The sequence below is a fragment of the Pempheris klunzingeri genome, chromosome 13 (genome assembly GCF_042242105.1).
Source record: "Pempheris klunzingeri isolate RE-2024b chromosome 13, fPemKlu1.hap1, whole genome shotgun sequence".
NCBI classification, from domain to species: Eukaryota; Metazoa; Chordata; class Actinopteri; order Acropomatiformes; family Pempheridae; genus Pempheris; species Pempheris klunzingeri.
In genome coordinates, this window is record NC_092024.1 from 18,804,057 (window position 1) to 18,822,826 (window position 18,770).

At 41.1% G+C, this 18,770-nt stretch overlaps 2 protein-coding genes across 3 annotated transcripts in view; both read left to right on the forward strand.

Moving 5' to 3' along the window:
• Window positions 1–8,216, forward strand: part of plekhh1 (pleckstrin homology domain containing, family H (with MyTH4 domain) member 1) — a 30,094-nt gene extending 21,878 nt beyond the window's left edge. For both annotated transcript variants that reach the window (XM_070841973.1, XM_070841974.1), the window contains exons 19-30: window positions 620–732; window positions 1,798–1,974; window positions 2,125–2,222; window positions 2,338–2,515; window positions 3,256–3,411; window positions 3,836–3,933; window positions 4,242–4,383; window positions 4,500–4,642; window positions 4,867–4,996; window positions 5,256–5,339; window positions 5,996–6,142; window positions 7,412–8,216. In XM_070841973.1, coding sequence (XP_070698074.1) covers window positions 620–732; window positions 1,798–1,974; window positions 2,125–2,222; window positions 2,338–2,515; window positions 3,256–3,411; window positions 3,836–3,933; window positions 4,242–4,383; window positions 4,500–4,642; window positions 4,867–4,996; window positions 5,256–5,339; window positions 5,996–6,142; window positions 7,412–7,564 — 1,619 coding nt within the window. In that variant the 3' untranslated portion in view covers window positions 7,565–8,216. The remainder of the gene's footprint in view (window positions 1–619; window positions 733–1,797; window positions 1,975–2,124; window positions 2,223–2,337; window positions 2,516–3,255; window positions 3,412–3,835; window positions 3,934–4,241; window positions 4,384–4,499; window positions 4,643–4,866; window positions 4,997–5,255; window positions 5,340–5,995; window positions 6,143–7,411) is intronic.
• Window positions 8,217–11,738: 3,522 nt separating this feature from the next.
• The window catches only part of slc25a21 (solute carrier family 25 member 21), an 87,500-nt gene continuing 80,468 nt past the window's right edge, over window positions 11,739–18,770 (forward strand). The window contains exons 1-2 of the mRNA XM_070842598.1: window positions 11,739–11,809; window positions 11,916–12,003. Of these exons, the coding sequence (XP_070698699.1) occupies window positions 11,934–12,003 (70 nt within the window). The 5' untranslated portion in view covers window positions 11,739–11,809; window positions 11,916–11,933. The remainder of the gene's footprint in view (window positions 11,810–11,915; window positions 12,004–18,770) is intronic.

The following is an 18,770-nucleotide window of genomic DNA, read 5'->3' on the forward strand; positions in this document are numbered from 1 at the left end:
TTGGAAGAGGTTAAAATATATTTGATTTGAATTCACTTTGCACACTTATCTGAAACAGTCCTCAGTGTTGAGCATTATGAAGAGGAGAGATGTTTTTTTATTTAATATGCTACTTTGCTCTCTTGTGTCATTTAAAAGTAACTTGTGACATTAGAAAGTTGCTAATTTTGCATCCCTCAGCGTGCTGTAGCAGGCTTCTGTTACCATCTTAGTTACATATCATTTTATTAAAATCCAGGGCAGTTCAGCACAAGAGAGCAAAGCAGTGTTGTAGCAAGGATTTTAGAAATATAAAGTCAAAGTCATCAGCAGATTCAGCGTTTAAAGCTGGACGTATATTTGTAACACTTGGATTTATACATAATCGACTAAACGGCTTGAGGCTCTCTGAAAGTAGATACAAATTCAAGTCAGTAGCATGCTACATGTTATTTTGATCCACAGTGTCTGACAGCCTTAATCCACACTGCAGACAGTGTTTACAGCTGAAGCAGTGTGTGTGAATCTTTGTCAGCTGTTGAGTCATTACAGCTTTGAAACTCAATCTTTGTGTTTGTCTGTGCACGCATGTGTGTGTGTGTGTGTGTGTGTGTGCGTGTGTTTCTCCTTCTTTTCCCAGAATCTGTCTTGTGGAAGAGCGAGGCCTTGAGCTTCTGTAAGGATGGTCTGCATTCGCCTCTCACCACTCTGCCCTCTGAAGCTCTGCAGACAGAAGCTCTTAAGCTTTTCAAGGTCAGTCTCTCCACCTCGCACTCCTCTGTCTCTCTCTTTCTCTCTCTCTCTCTTTTGTACTGTTCCACTCACTTTTCTCCTCTTCCTTTCATTCCTTACTCCGAATCCCTCTGTCCTTTCCTGACGGGCTCTCACTGCGAGGGTCTGTTCAAAGCATCATCCATCCTACTCCAGTCTGTCCCCACCACAGCCCCCATTATCCCCTCCTACTCCTGGATGCGCTATGTGGCCCTCCTCTTCTCTTCCCTCCTGCAACTAAACCAGATCAAAGGCTCGAGGAGGAGGGCCCCAGCTCATTAAAAGTGTGGAAGAGAGATAATGGCCTTGATTATCTGCTCTGATTGAGGCTAACCGTTCCTCTGGTTTACAGCCACAGTGAAAGGACCCTCTTAAAAGAGGAGACATGGGAGGTCAGGGCCCTCAGAGAGTGGCAGCAATGGATATGGAAGCCACAGGATGGCAGAGAAGAAATGGGATCAGAGGAGAACAGGGACAAGGGATGGCAGATCCTTTTCCTCTCTTTTCAGCTCCGTAGCCCTCGGTGCGCCCACCCAGAAGCCCCCTCCCATGCCCGGCTCATGCTTCACAGCCCCGTCCACTACAGTCACTACACTACGGGATTGAAAGTTGAATGGATCGGCTCTCTCTTTGACCAGCCAGCCTTAAAAAACAGCCCCAAACACACACAAAGAAACAGGGTGAAGGGAAGTGACACGGTTTTCAAGTCTGTGCTCTTCTTCATACCTTTGAAGTTCTGTTTTATTGAATCTGATGAAAACTGTTAAACTGGCCCTTTATCGTCAACTGTCTCAGTGGACGAGAACAAACGTAATAAATGGCATTTACATTTAAACTCTTACTGACCTGAAGCCATGTGTTTTTGTTGGGTTTTTTTATTGCGTCTGACCTGAATACTATCATCACCCGGAGTTCTACTCGTTCTATTATTTCTGCTGTTTTCGGATGTATTTAGAGTCTCTGGTGTGTGTTTGCCTCCACCTGCTGGTAGTGTAGTGGAATTAAGTATCAGGTTTAAAACATTAACAAGTCTTTCCTTCTCTGCAGTCCTGTCAGCTCTTCATCAACGTGCTGGTCGAGTCTCCATCCATCGACTACCACACCTCACTGGCCCAGAATGCTTTGCAGGTGTGCCTGACCCACCCGGAGCTGCAGAATGAAATGTACTGTCAGCTTATCAAGCAGACCAACCGGCGGACGCCACACAACTACTCCCTCACACAGGTCAGCCTGGCACATACATTACGGAAACTGGGGTAGCTGTAAGGAGAGTGGTGCTACATTATTGGCAAATGTATGCATAAAAAATTGATTTTCAGTGAGCCTTTCAATTTAAGTTTTTTTCTTCCCTCCTTTTGCCATCTCTTCCTGTAGTGCTGGCAGCTGTTGTCTCTGTGTGTGGCTCTGTTCCTTCCTCAGCAACATTTCCTTTGGTACCTGAGACAGTACCTGCAACGCAATGCTGACCCAAGGTGAGGTGCCTAAAGCCTCCAGCTGAGCCATGACTCCAAAGTAACTAAAACAAGATCTGAGGCAGTGTTTTTTTAGTGCGTTGTTTACATCTTTGTCCCCATTTTCCCTGCACAGGAGTGAGGTGGGGAAGTACGCAGTGTACTGTCAGAGGTCTGTGGAGCGAACACTGCAGAACGGAGAGCGGGAGGCCAAACCCTCTCGTATGGAGATCGTGTCCATCCTGCTGAGAAACCCCTACCACCATTCACTGCCATTCAGCATCCCGGTCCACTTCATGAACAACACCTACCAGGTAAGTCACACAAGTATAATACACTGTTACTGCCTTACTCAGGCTGGAGCTACTGTCTGCCTATAGGGAGGGAGAACAACAGCAGCATCTGTTTATACCTGCAGATGTGAAGACATGCTGATGTTGCCACCTACAAATAACACCATAGCTGCCTCAGTATCTAATGTCCACTATAGATAGAGAGTGCCATCTTAGAGGAATCTGACAAAAACACGCACGGCATAAACATTCAACCGTCATCTGGTGAGGCACTGCAGTTGCCAATTAAATATGTGCAAGCAGACATGTGAGATTGCTTTTTAATGTGAAGGCTGTATTTCTAGTGTTTACCTTGAGGTCATCAGAACAGATAATAAAATTATTACTGTCGTAGTAACTTTCCAGTGTTGTAAAATCCTTTTTTTCTCATAACCACTTTGAAGTGTTTTGGCACCTATAAGCCTTCAAACTCAGGGATCTATTACCCAAACTGGACTCCTTAGATCATATTTTATCATCTCACTGGTTCCTGAAGCAACACAACTCTTTAAATGCAGGTCTGTTTTCAGTCTCAACTCCCACTTACAGCTGCAGTACACGCTACATCTGCACTTCTACTCTGCAGCTGCTGCAGTTACTTTTCTTGCTATTAGGCAGCACAGTTTGGACTGGAACTGGAACTACGAACGATATTGGCAGGGTCTGGTCTCCAGAGCTTCTCGTCAATGAAAATGAGATGTGTCCTTTGCTTTCTCTCGTAGGTGGTGGGTTTCGACGGCTCCACCACAGTGGAAGAGTTCCTCAATACGCTGAACCAGAGGATTGGCGTGAGGAAGCCTCAGCTGTCTGGCTTTGCCCTCTTCACTGATGATCCCTCTGGCAAAGACCTGGAGCACTGCCTGCAGCCGTCTGCCAAGGTAAGAGTGTGGGTCACTGAGTGTAAGTGGATGGAAGAAACCCTCCACACACCACTGAGGCTTCTGTGGTGCATTTACTCAAATAATTAGTCTCCTCTTACAGAAAATGTTAGAGGACAAGTACTGGGTAGTAAAGAGTATATTGACAAATTAAGGCTGCCCAAACTTTTTTGCACTATTCAGTCATGATAAAGGTGATGTCTCCACTCAATTTTCATGTAGGCTTCTGAAACAGTTCATTTATGTTGGAACCCACCGACCAAAGACAGCAAACAGACTACATTTGTAACTGACAGGCTCATACAGTATGCAGATCAAGGTCTTTCTCTCTAGCTATAGCTACTGCCACCTGCTGACAGAGCCATAAAAAAGGTAAAAGCTTCCAGATGTCTGACTGGAGACGGACTTGTGCCCCTTTTGCCAGATCTGTGATGTCATTTCCAAGTGGGAGCAGGCCCTAAAGGAGATGCATCCTGGGAAAAATGAGGGGACACGGATCGTCCGCCTTACATACAAGAGCAGGTAGGATTTCTGTCACATTTGGGCTTTGTGAGACCCAAACAGGGTCCAGAACACACACACACACACACACACACACACGCACACACACATTACCTCAGCATCTTTCACTATATGGTCACAAATATTTGTCTGGACAAAGGATATTTTAAAAACAACACATATACATCATACAATAGGTGAGGTGTGTTCTGCTGTTCTCACTCTCAGCACTTTAAAGTCTTCTTATGGCAAGATGTGTGCATAGCTCCAGCCTCCACCCGGAAAACTGGTTTCGTGACAATTTTTTTTCTTCATTTGTACTCGTCTAGGTTGTGTTTCAGATCTCAGGTGAAAGGTGAGACGGAGCGAGAGCGCCTCCTGCTGGCGTACCAGGTGAATGATGAAGTTCAGCAAGGCCACTTCCCTGTGAACAAAGAGCTGGCTCTTGAGGTGGCTGCCCTCATGGCACAGGTCTGTGAGGATTATGTCAGGTTACACTATGAATTGAAGTCAAACTTGTTGAACCAAAAGTGTGTGAAAAACCACCTTTCTCTCTCTAACCTGCTGTCTTCTTTTGCTTATTTCAGGTTGAACATGGTGATTTGGAGAGACCAGCAGCCTCCTCTCCTACTGGCTCTCCTCAGCCTAAATCTCAGCTGATTCTCCTGCAGGGTTTAGAGCGCTTCTACCCAAAACGCTACAAACAGGACTGCAGCTCAGAGCAGCTCAGGTGAAATAAACACTGCTGTTGCCCAAATAAATACATCAACATCAGCAGCTAATGTCCTCGAACAGATTTGTGTAATGTATTTTGCAATTTCCTAACACAGGGGTGGCACTTTGTCATAAATTGATCTGTGTCAGATCAGACACAAACACTGCACAATGATTTCATTGTAAATTTGCTACAAATGAGATTTAAACTTTTAACCAATGTTCCTTTTCTCCTCTCAGAGATCTTTCTGAGCGTCTGGCCACTAAGTGGTCTATGCTACGTGGGTGCAGTGCATCCGAGTGTGTGAGAATATACCTAACTGTGGCTCGGAAATGGCCGCTGTTTGGAGCCAAACTCTTCAGTGCCAAAGTAAGGAGAAAAAAAAGTTGACATCAGTCCACTTTGAAGTCCAAATAAGCATGCTCCCCTGATACAAACGCCGCCTGTCATCCGAAGTTAAAAAAGCACTTTTCCTTTGGCTTGAACCCTAACACAGCCATCCATCAAGCTCTCAGGCACAGGTTGGACAAGTCTGGGACTGCGAAGACGATCCAGAGAGGAAGCTCTAACGTTTACAAGGATAGATTCCATCTGTAACTCGACCTGTCTTTGTTTCCCCTGTTCACAGCCTGTCCCGCCCTCCCCCGTTGAGCAGAGCCAGGTGTGGCTGGCAGTCAATGAAGATGGATTGTGCGTGCTGGACTACACAATGGTGAGCTTCAAACTGTTCATCAACACTATCTCTGTTGTGGATTGTTGCAAAAGCATGGAAAAAGAGAATGATGTAACATTTGTTTAGAGCATTGTAGAAGTTAGAAAATCTGTTCTTCTTTACATTTCCATTTGTTTCAGTTTATAGCTCACAAAGTGAGATTCCTCTTCACCGCTGCACTGCTCAGCTGGCTGGGCCACGGCAGCAGGGCTCTGCCGACCCACTGGTCTGGAATGATTTTTATTCTGTGGTGTTTCAAACTCCAGAAATCCACAGGAAAATAAAACGGCCAACCTCCGATTTGACATTCTTGACCCTGACAGACGCCAGTTCCAACATGTAAACCATGTTAGCTTGAGCTCTGTAATTTTCAGCAGCCCATGTTGATCCATTTCATTCTTTGGTCTGGCGAGCAGCACTGCTCATGCGCTTTCAGACAGTCAGAGAGAAAAACAAAGTGGAAATCACAATGAGTCGCTGGAAATTAGGTCACGCTTCTTCACACTCAATTTGCACTTCAGAAAAGCAGAAACCAAAATGATTTCCCAAAAGAATTCCGTGCTCTACTTTGGGATAGAGCAATAAAGTCTGAACATGCTCTTTGTTTATATCCGTTTCATTGCGCATTTCACACTGGCAACCCTGTAATTTTTCAGCACACGCTGGTCACATACCCCTACCAGTCTGTGATTACCTTTGGTGGTTGCTGTGACGATTTCATGGTGGTCACGAGCCAGCAGAGGGAGCCTGGAGTCGGGAAGAAGAGCGTGGAGAAGCTGGTCTTTGCAATGGCTAAACCAAAGGTGAGTGTTACAAGTGCATCTACACAACCGTTCAGCATGACTGACCGCCAAGTTTCCGCTTCTCCTCCACATGTGAGGTTGACACTTTGTCATTTTGTCAGATGGTCTCAAGCAGGATTCCCAATCAGGGATACTTGTACACAAGGAGGTAGTTTGCCATTACCAGTGAGTGCAGATTTCAAAATATAGAAATTTTGATTTGATTTGAAAATATACATCTGCATATTGACTCAGCTGTAATCTGAACACGGCATGTTGCGAGCCAAGAGTTTTATGATTACCATTAAATACTGTTTCATTTTAATCACTTACTATGGCCATATTTTACTTGCTATGTAAAGCTGAGTTGGCTCTGAGAGTAAGAATTTCAGTAAGTCCGACTATAAACTAGCGCTAATGAGTATACACTTGAAACACCTAAAAACACAAAAGTAGAAAAGTAATAGAGAAACAGTTGTGTTAGCTAAGAGAAATGGATAAAGTGTATAGCTAATGTTACAAATGATGCGTAAATGGTGAAATAGCTAAAAGTGGTGGTTGACACGTTTTCACGTCCAATTCATGGATAAATGAATAGCTAAATTATTAGATAAATATTTCAGATTGATAGCTAAAATTGATACATAAATGGCTTAAACGTCTAGATTCTGCCATTAGTAGCACAGCCTTAACAGTGACAGTTTAGTTTTATGGAAAAATAGTGTAACCATATCAATTTTGTATAGTTAACAGTGTCAAATAACATCCAGTTTAAAATAAATTCAAACGAGCACATTTGGGACATGACAGGTGGTGGAGATGACGGGGTAGCTGAGTTCATCTGATTAAAGAAACCTGTTTTGAATCACTGATGTGAACCATCAGCAGCTGACAGGTGAAGGAAGTGTGTGTGGGTGAACTGAGCGTTCGGTGTGCTGAAGTACTATAAAGATGCTCAAAAGATAAGGGAGGGGGCAGCGAGGCCTGGCTTATTCATATTCACCTGCTTTTACTAACCCAGCGCTGATGGAGAAAACAGCTCGTTTCTCTTATTTTATGTGCAGAATCTCAAAGGAGCTTTAACACAGAGTCGTGTTACTACTGTGGATGAAGCTTATGAGAGTCACTTCACTCTTGGTTGCAGATCAGCTGCAGTTTCTCAGTATTTTCACATCTTCCGCGAGCCTCTCCGGGCCTCTGGCTCCCCTGAAACAAATGAAACACAATCACACCATAACGTTAAAGGCATTAATCCCGCTCTCATCCGACCCGTTTTTGCCCTCGTCTCAGATACTGGAGCTGACTCTGCTCATGGCCAGCTACATGAACCACTGGAACCCCAGCCTCCCGCCCGCCTCGCACCAGGCCCTTGGCCACTGGGACGTAGACAGCAGGCACTTCCCCGCGATGAACTACACCACCAAGGGCCCCACACTACTGTGAAATGTGCATGCAACAACAACAACAAAGACTGTTCAGCCACAGGGAGGCTTGACTGCAAAAGTTACCTTTAGTCCGCATTCGTATGGAGTGCGTTGGGTTGCATGTCCGTGTTTTACATTTTTACAGAACAGATACTAGGACGTCTTTTTTTTTTTTTTCTCCAAATGCTTTTTTTAATGAAGATTTAGATTTAGAAATGTCACAGTCAGTCTTGTTAGACTATTTATTTCTACAACAAAAGAGTGATTGAACTCTGCTTTATGTAGATGTAAGGTCATGTGCTAGTTCTTGTTAAAATTGGGCGTTGGGATTATTTTGAAATAATAAGTCAGTTGGCCACCGCTCAGTTTTTCGCCTTTATTCTGACCTTTGTGTTTTCCAGTCTTTCAGACCTCAGACTCTTTTCTTTCATAAAAACAAAGCTGTTGCCTTCTGAGAGCTGGGTTGACTGGAATACAGAGTTGTGCGTCACTGTGTTTTTACCACGAACGATCACTCGTACTTGACAATGAAACATATTTTAAATCCATTTATGGAGAAACTGTGCAATTAGAAAGGGACTGATACGTCATTTCATACTTAAGTGTCATAGATTTTAGTATCTTAATTTGATATAATCCACATTGAATATTTAGAACTGTAGATTGATCTCATGAATATTTTCTCAATTTATTAATGATTGATTGGTTCATAAAATGTCAGAAAATGGAAACAAATCAAACGTTCCCAGAGTGTAAAATGACATTGCTTTTTGACAACAGTCCAAAACCCCAAATATGTTAAGTTTGATATATCAAAAAAATAAAAGAGAGCAAATATTCACATTTGAGCAGCTGTAACCACTGAATTTGTTTTGCTAAAAATGACTTAAATGATGAATAGATCATTAAAATCTGATTAATCTTCAGTCAGTTGACGAATAAATCAACTAATTGTTTCAGCTCCACTCTTACACAGTTTGGGTTTCCTTATAAAATGGGGGGGTCTGTGTTTTCCCAAAGAAATTGAGTTCATATATAAGGAATCTTTGTAATCTTTTTCTTTATTTTCAAGGGGACGTTAATATTTAGCTCACTTATTTAGCATAAAACAGGCACAAATAAAAGTGAAGTATGTGAACAATTTGGTCCTGATCTGCTATTAATTTAGTGTTACTGAGGTACATAATAAACCAACGGGATATAAAAAGCTTTATAACAGTGATGTACTGTGTGAATGAATAATGCATCTGTGAAATTTTAGCAGTGCAACATGTTTGTATGTTCATTTTTCTGATGGTCCTTTAATGACATATTTCTATGAAACGTTCAAGACCAACAGCACGTTCATAATCAGGTAACTCAGCGTTTTTAAATAACACACAAACAAACTGAGAGGAGAAATTAACACGAAATGAGCTCCCTAATATTTTAATGACTTGAACTGTTTTGGATCAAACCACTGTCTTGCTCGTGTCCATATTAGTTATTTATTTTATTTCCAACTTTTGTTTTGGCCTTTGCTTCAGAGGTAACGTTTTCCACAGCTGTCACATTTAGACTGGAAAACGTTCAGCTTCCTCTATGTAGCAGAGTAATTTAAGTATGTTTGGTTTACTGTATCTGTACTAGAATGTGCTACAAGTGTTTGAAAGATGGTGTCTTCATGTTGCCTGTATGTGTGTGTGATAGTAAAATAAACGGTACAATCCTGGATTAGATTGTCATTCACTTCTTTACTTTACAATTCCTTATATTTTAATTGAATCTAGTTTATACCTTAGAGTGTTGGAAAGTAGCTAAGTATGTATGTTTTTATACACAAAACTCCTAAAATATGATTTGGTCCAAATAGTAGAACATAAAGCTTCCCCTCAAACTGTTGCAACATGAAAATAAAACTAAACCTAACTTTCATCAGTGTTTTACCAATAATGATATTCGTCACAATACAAGAAATTCATGCAAAATTCTATATTAAATGATCAAACACGTGCTCAACATAATTAGCTGTGCTCCACTGTTGTACACGTGTAAATCTAACACTTCGAAGTGTCAAGTTAAGTCAACTCAGTAATAACAAAATATGTCTGCATTGTCTTGGTGCAACAATCTCTGTAAATTAAAGAGTGTGGTCTTGTCCTGCTCTGTATGAAATGTGACCTAATATAAATAAGAATTCATTGATTGATGAGATTCCACTGCATGTTTTTGGTCTGAATTAGTTCTTTTAATTCAACCACTTTAACTAATTTTTATACTTTTACTTAAGTTGCTTCAGTTTTTTAATTTGATTTTGATGGTTATTATGATGTGATACAACAATTTCTTACTGAAGAAAAGGATCTAAATAACTTTTGCTATTATGTCTCTTAATAAGTAAGTATGCTTCTCAATGATTACAAAAAAGTGTATTTCAAAACTTGAATGTCACAAAATAATGTTTGTTCTTGAATGCATCAGTCATTTTCTTGGCCTACTTTCTTGTCCTGGAGCAAAAACTTTCATTGGCTTTCCCGCACAAACTGCTTTTTGCTGGTGAGTATAATCTATTCAGGAAACACTGAGTCCATGCAATGCTGACAAAACTCATATTTTAGTCAAAGCTCCTTTTGGAAAATAGGAACACTGTTTCTACACAGTACGTTACTAAAAAACTTCTCTCTCATTCAACACGTCCATAAACTAAATACTTACCCTGTGTTGTACACAGGCTGCCCAGTCTGCATGTTTTACTGGAGTTGAGGTTGTAGGGGTGGAAGCTGTTCTGCTTTTTCTTATCCAAGGGGGTCAAAGTGGTAATGGCGTTTTCCTGCCAAATATATGCTGTAAATCCCACATTTTTATAGCTTGTCTGAAGCTCTTGTTGTTCCATAGCTGCTCTTACACAAAATGAAATGCTCCTTCTCGGGCTCACTGCTGAATTTCTGCGTGCCTTCATTGCTCATCAAAAAAGAAAATAGCGTCTCTAATTTTTCCGCGCCCTGTGGCTCGGGACGCATGCTTTATAAGAATTTAAATCACATTGAATTTAGAGTAAAGGATCCCAGTGTTGAATAGATGTTTTTCTCCCCTCACTGTAAAACCCCTAACAGTATTTTACTGGCAGACTGTATCTTTATGAACTTAACATGAATTATGAAAGAGGCCGGATTTGAAAAACAATATTTACATAGACTACAGAGGGATGTGTGTGCTAAGTTTTAAGCTTATTTTGAATCATAAAAAGTCTTGTGTTCTTTCTTACAAGCATGGGATTGCATCTTCCATTCATGAGACTGACTGTATGTGGTTGTAAAACTTCATTATAGATACAATCAACTTCATTTTCAATTAACCTGGAAAATATTTTCTACTGTTTTATAAGTGGTTTTTGCCTATAAATATCACAAAATAGTAAAAAAAAGTCTATTACACCTTTTTCAAAGTAAAACTTGACATCTTGCAAGTGCCTGATGTTGATCTCTGGATATTCAGTTAAAGGACTACTGACAGAAAAGTAAGGGTCAGTGACTTTGTAAACATAATAGTTCATGTTTTAGCGAGAAAAAAATGAAAATATTTGAGAGACTACTGGAAATTTGCTGCTGTTCTCTCTTTTGTATTGTCTTTTAGTTTTGAACTGCTAGTCAGACAAACCTCTGATGGGCATTTTTATGTAGTTTATTTTTAAACATTAATCGATAATGTGAATAACCCAAAACTGAGATCTTCAAACCACAGTTCACAACACTTGTGTTTTGACTGAACAGATCAGACAGAAAGTCTCATTTAATAAGTGTGTAACTTGCTGGGACATGTTCAAACATGAGAATGTTTCCAGTTTACCCACTTTGTCTCATGCTATACTGTAGGGGTCCCTGTGATGTACATTATACACAAACCTGTCATTTATAATATGTAACCATCAGGATCCCCACTGATGGTTTAACTAGAAATACACATTTTTGAAAATAAAATGACCTTTGTGCTCCTGCATGTTTGCCCTATATTGATCACTGGCAAGGAGTCAAAGTTTATCCACAAAAATGCAATATTCAAACAGTTGGTGGCTGTGAAGCAATGATGGGAGGGTAGATTTGAAGCAGCAGTTTGGTGCTGGTAATTGAATCCATACTAGCCTAGCCTAGCTCTGTGGGAGCTCGGAGAGATATCGCTGCTGCGCCTTTTCTCCGCCAGCCTGAGGAGCGCGCTGAGCCTCCAGCTCTCTGAAGCCTGCAGGAGCAGATCCAGGCGGGACACCGCGCACAGAGCAGGAGGGGGGCAGGTAGGGCTGCTGTGCACCGGCGCGTCTGACATTTTCTCCACGCTCAGCTGCAGCCACAGTTTGCCTAACCTGTAACGGGCTTGTCCCATGTGTTTGTTTTGGTGAGGAACCTGAAATACCTAAGATGACAAGCAAGAAGCCGCAGAGCATTCTCCGAGAGGCTTCTCATCAGATTATGGCCGGTGGATCCGCCGGTAAGTGCCTCGATTGTTTCGCTTCAACTGTTTTGAATTGACTGACTCAGGTTACGCAATAGTTAAAGTTTGGTGCACGCTGCTAGCTGCGTGCAACATTAGCATAGCCGCAGTGACGCCCTGCCTGTTCCTCGTTTCCCTTCACGCAATAATGGTACAAAGTGTTTCTGGTTGTGAGCTCCCACGCGTGGTTAATCATCAACAGAGTGAATTATGTCTCCAGCTGAAGGTCTTTGACTCGCACGGACAAAGATTGTACATTTGTCGCCAAGATAGTTCTCTTCTTTCTCCACATGCCGGATAAGAAAAAACGCCGGGTCATGAAACTGCGCATGCGCACAGCTGTCAAGACCCGTGCTTCCCCAAACCCACCACTGGGAGCCCACTGTCCCGCGTGTTTTAGATGTTTTCCTGCTCCAGCACTCCTAATTCAGATGATCAGCTCGTCATGAGGCTCTGCAGGAGCCTGATAATGACTCATGTGTGTGAATCAGGTGTAACGGAGCAGGGAGGCATCTAAAACATGCAGGGCAGTGGGCCAACTGGAGCCAGACTGGGAAACACTCCTTAAATAAACCTGGAAACACTCTGTCTAAATATACTTCATTCCAAGTAAAAGTAAAATCATTATGCAGAATGTTTCATTTCACAGTATTTCCCCTTTATAGAATATTATATTATTCTGTTTTTCTCTCTAATGAATACATGTAAGACTATTTTAATGTTGTAGTTTGTCAACATGGAGGAATATTTAGATATTGTCTATAGCCAACTACTGAAAAGATAGTACAGCATCATGTCATATTAAGAGATAAGATGAAATGCACTTGTTACAGCAACAGAGGAGAGGGAAAAGGTGCAGAAATAAAGCAATGCAAAAATACAAAAATGAGAGAAAAAATATAGATATGTATACATGTGTGTATTGCATAGGATATCATAGCATATCATATGTTTTTTATATAAAAAAGGTAACTAGTGTCAAATAAATATAGTGGAGTAAAAAGTACAATATTTCCCTCTGACATGAGGGATTGAAGTAGAAGTAAATACTCAAGTATGTCAAAGTTTACTTGAGTAAAAGGATGTAGTTAGATTCCACTGAATATATAATGGGAAATGTTGAAAATAGGATCTTGCATATTCAGCAGGTATAAAACTGTAAAGTGGGTATATCCCCATTAGAGACTATACAAACCACTGGTGGTAGAAAATGTATCATTGCAGTTCGACTCTCGGCCACCAGGGGCAGCACTGAGCACACTCCCGCTCTGCAGCGCTCCGGTCGGTACATGAGGAAGAAGTTTAGCGCCATTTAAAAATGTTTGTCAATTTAAATCTTCAGTCGCTGAAGTCTGTGTGTGTTTTTGACACTTTGCACCCGCCGGACATCGTTTCCCTCCTTGTATGAGTCACCTGAAGGCCTCCTGTCATCTGGTGAGTTTTGCACTGAAATGCTGAAAGTGAAGCTGCGATGCTATAAATGACCTTATGGCCTGCGTTGGTTTTGAGATTACCGCTGGTTTTAGTTCCATATTTTGTTAGAAAGTGGGCTTGTGGCGTCTTTTATGAAGAATCTACTTCTGCAATCTGTTCAATCAACAACAAATCACTGTTTTAGAGGCCTGATGACCAGCCATCAGCAGGCAGGCTACCTGTGTAGGTGCAACAGGTGTATTGGAATATTAACCAGATAATAATAATAACAATAATAATAATATAATGCTAAGACAGTATCTTGGATGTAAGCTGTAGCTTCAGTTTTATGCCTCTAGATAATCAGTATCTTACAGATCAGGCTGTGTGGGTTCAGCTCCATCATGAGTGCAGACTGGGGCTTTTAGACACTGTGTCCAACCAGGAAGTAAGCAGAAGTCAACCCTCTCGCTTCTTTGCTGTACGGCACTCCTTTCAACCATCCTGTCCTCATATTATTGTCTGCACTGAATTATTCCTGCACAACATGGCAGACATGTTGCCAACTAGTGTTGACTAGTGCTGATGCAGAGAGAGAGAGAGAGAGAGAGACAGGCACTGCTGGAGATGGTAGTCAGAAAATCTCAACAATTTCCCCTCGATCAGAGGTGCGGTGGATACATAAGTCTCCAGCATATGTTTAGTGTAATTTACAGATTTATTTATTTGGTTTTCAAATGACTCTCATTGAAGTCACATGATTTGGCGTTAGACATGGGGGGAAAAAACTAAACTAACGTCTTTCTTGAAATATATCTGATTGTGAATCTAGTTTGGTTTGCAGTGCCACAGGTTTATCCTTCATATCCACATCCAACCTGTTGTTGTGGAAATAATAGATTTATCAAAAGCTTAGTTAACAGACTGTTACATTGTCTGCAGAGTGAAATTTGACTGAACTTGTATGAAAAGACTGTGTCAAACTTGTATCAGACGTTCTGTAAAGGAGCGTGTACCAACCTTGACTGTGGTTTCACAGTCAAGGTTGGTAGTTAATCATTTCACGTGTCTTAGATCTTTGAATAAGGTTGCGCAAGAAGCCGCGGTTACAAAATGTCTTTCTAAAAAATCTAGTTTTTATTTTGCTTGTATTGCTTGGTAAGGGACAGATAGGCAGCAGATGAATGGACACTACGGACAGCTGCAGTATCCACATCACATCTTTCTGCTAATGTTCTGTTCTGTTCTAATGTTCATGGGTGGTGTAAATGAGTGGTAGTGACTGAGGAGCCTTTCATAAACAGCTCCTCCATCGCTCTGCATTTGCAGCTTAGACACCAGCAGTCCAGGATTGTGGTGGTTTGTGTATTCGTGGAATGAATGTGATGCTCTCACATGACTCAGTAAAAGCTTTTTACTGCAGAAATGTTTTGTGATCTACAGGGAGGATACAAAGTCTCTCTCGTAGAAATAATTTCTTTTCTTGTTGGTTTTTTGTTTATAAAAGCCTCTCGCTGCTTTTAGCTTATCACCACACTCTCATGTGATCCTTAACATGAATATGAGTATATCTTAAATCTATCTATAGAGTTTAAGTCACTTAATATTTCGCTGAGGTTTTATTCCACACTCTTAATTAGTAGTTGTGACTTTCTGCTCATTCATCCCGTCTTTTAGCTGGAGCCTTTTTTTTTTTCTTGTGTGGTGCCGATTTTGCAAGTTTGAGTGTCAAATGAAGGAAGTATGATACGCAAATATTATGCTGCTTTTATGGTACCTGTTTGTGAACAACAAGTAATGCAAACGAGCCAGCCTGTGAGGGGTGTATGAAGAAAAAGGGTCGACTGTCTCTTTATGGTGTGTTTCTTTTTTTTTTTCTCCAGCCTAACAAGCTAACAGCTGTAAACAATAAGAACCACGAAACTCTTTCCTCATGTTTTTGCTCTTGGTGTTGCTGTGCTCACTCACCAAGCTGATCAGCACTGAGGAACGTTTAAAAAAAAAAAAACCTTTCTGTCCCCAGTGTCTAAAGTCGTTAGCAAAGCTTTTCTAGCTTCTAGATATGATGCTTTCATATTCTATGTTTTCATGAATATTTTCTCAAATGTTTGTGTGTATCTCTTCATTATACGATATTGTTAGTGATATAGGTTCATTTTAAATATTTAGATTTCATTATAGAAACAGTTAAATGAGCTTAAAGTATCTTTTTATGTCACCACTGCACAAAATTACTATAATTAACGAGCGACTCAACAAATGCTTAAGAAACTTCTTTTCCCTACAGTGTTTGTGGTGAACACTATCTTCTCTTCCCTCCATTCGCCAACAGATATTTAGTCGTGGATTGCAGCCCAACGCAGCTACTCTGTTTCTCATACTGCCCCTCTACTGCAATTATCTCTGCTCTCTTGCTTACTTAGTGTCTATTGTGAAAATGTGACTGTTTCTATGAGCTACTGAGGGGTTAAAGGGGTGTTTCAGATGTCATGCTCTTGCTGCAGTTCCTGTGCTGACTCATAGAAGTTGGTAAAGCTACATCCAGCTTAAATATATTGAACATTCAAAAAACTGCAATGTTCCCGAGGGGCAACTTGCTCTACAGACAGCTGTCCAGCACAAATATAGACAATACGTCGTGCACAACACAGCACGAGAACCATGTCTCCTTCACTGTTGCCTGGAATCATGGGAGGAAAAAAAAGAAAGTTGCGACAACATGCGAGGTGACTGTTTGTTTAGTTTCGGGGAGCAGTGGCTCTGAGGTAGAGCGGCTTGTCCGTCAATCAGAAGATGGACGGTTCGATGCAGCCCGTAGGTAGAAGCTTTGGCGTGTGAATGAACGGCCTCCTTCACTCCTTAGGTTCCTCTTACATGAATGATGTGTGAATGTAGTGTTAAAGTAAAGAATAAGTAAGAATAAGTCCATTTACCATTTAAAGAATCAAAAGCGGATGCAACAAAGGGCCGTCTGTGTCTATTAATACTACCTGTGGTGAGATTGAACTCCATCCTGATGGAAGCATCTGGAGCTCACCATGTAACAGATGTGGAGAGTCTGAAACAAAAGTCTGGGCCTTAGTGATGACTGATGATCCCTTTGTACAGGTGCTGAAAGTCATTAAAGGTGGCACCAGTGATGTCACAGCACAGTCTGACAACTTTTCTCATTTGTTCCTATTTTTAAGAGTAACACTGCGAAACCAACAAATCATAGAAGAAGAAAAAAAGTGTCATATCCACATTGAAACTAAACTTAAAACGCCCATTATCTACTTATAATCCATGTTACAGACAGCAGAATGTGTTTGACACCCACAATTAAATTACCACTTAAAGTTGATGGTGTAATATTTTTACTGCTCCAAAAAAAAATCAGCAAAAGTTTCTGGAAACAGTAAGTTGTGCAGTAAGTCCAATATTTACCTCACTTTCTCCAATACTTTTCTGTCTACAATGGTTTATTTAAGGAGGACCTCACAGTGGCTCCCAGCAGTAGTACGCTAAATTTAGAGGTCTGGCTTTTTGCTATTGGGGAAAACAGGCTTTGTGTGACGAGTGCACTTGTTTTGCACTTCTTTTCTTTTAATATTTTCTATTTTGGGAGATCTGCTGAAAAGGCTGCATTGCCATCTGTAGTATACAGTTAGTGATAAGTGAACGTCAGGTCTGTGCGTGTCTGTCGTGTGAACTTGAGTTGACTTGCTGGTCGACAATGACTTTTAAATTGGCAATGAACAGTTCTTTTCATGCCATCAGCTAATTATGAAGCACTCTGGGCGCGACGTGTCTCGGGTGACGTTTTTATGAGAAATGAGGTGTCGTATGTACTTCGGCATTGTTGCTTGTCTCTGCCTGTTTACACCTCACAAGCCCCCTGGGTCCAACAACGTGCAACGACAACGTCCTGAGCCTCGGACCACAGTCCGAAGGGCTCTCGTCTGTCCTCACCAGGAGTGATGGGACGGAGCAGAGCAGAATGAGCTCAGTGTTTCTGCTCACCTTCACTCTGACTCCCCTCCAGAGCACAACTTTTCATCCTGTGAAGATGAATGGAGACAGGCCGGTGCTTTATGTGCGAGCCAGCCAGAGAGCCTCTAAGTTAAATGTGAATTAAAGCGAGAAAGCTGCACTTGGTGCTCTGTAAAGTCATATGAGCACAGAACCTGGTGGAAAACAGTGCTTATTTTGTGAAAGCCAAATGCATTTCTCTGTGTATGGATAGAAAAATACTGTCTTTGTTGATCATTCATCTAGCGTAAATCTGAGGGGTTAAAAAGATACTTAATGGGATAGATTGGGACAAAAATAAGTTCAGCTACACTCATTTGCAGTCTTATTTTTGTCAATTACTGGATAGGTTTAGCTCTATGGGCCTTGTAAATGTATTAAAATTAGACAATATTAGGAGTTTAAAGGTCAAAATGTAAAACTTTTATACCTCTGACATCTGCAGTGAGAGGTCTCCTTCAAAAACTGCTTTTATTTTGAGAGATCACAGCTTAAAAAAGGTATCAAATATCTTTTCTGTTCTGAGGTGCTGATCAGCCGAAACAAGCTGCATCATTACATCATCCTGGACCTCAGGAACTATTTTTTTTTATTATTTAATTGAATTAATTGTGAAATAATCTGCAGTTTAATCGATAATGAACATAATCAGTTGCAGCTCCAGTATGTTTGTAGGAGTTATTGCTCTACAAGTCTAGTAATCAGTAAAATGTCACTCTTTTTTTTTCTGCAGCACAGACGCCTTAACGTCCATTCTCGTTTTGTCCACAAGGGGGAGGTAGCTGCATAGCACAACTCTTTTCACAGTAAAGGGCTGTTACAACGTTTTAGAGGGTAGGTGTCAGTCATAACTTTTGGACTTAGGGGGACAAATGATGCATGGGTGCTCAGCAGCTTGTAAGTTTTTGTGTGCTGATTTTTAAATAAATGAATAAATATAATATATGTTGTCTTATCCGAAAAAAAAAAAAGTAGGGCCAGCAAAACGTCATTAAAATAATAAAATAAAATGTCATAATGATTAAATACACAGAGAACCAAATAAGAAAAAAATAAAAGCTGGAGCTCTATCCAGTTACATGCTCACTGCTGTAATGTTTTCTCTAAGTCCTTTGTTATTTCCTCGCTAGATGCCCTTTTTTTTTAAAAAAAAACCTCCATGAGTAAATCGATCCGTCTCCAGCAAATGGACTGTGACGACATGAGACAGACGCCCCGCGTGTGATTAGTGCAGCAGCTCTGCCTCCAGACTGTCAGGGCCGCGCTCAGGCTTTTAAACAGGGACCCAGAAATCAGTCGGGAAAGAACAAATAAAGCCACTTAGCTTAAATGAAGGAGAG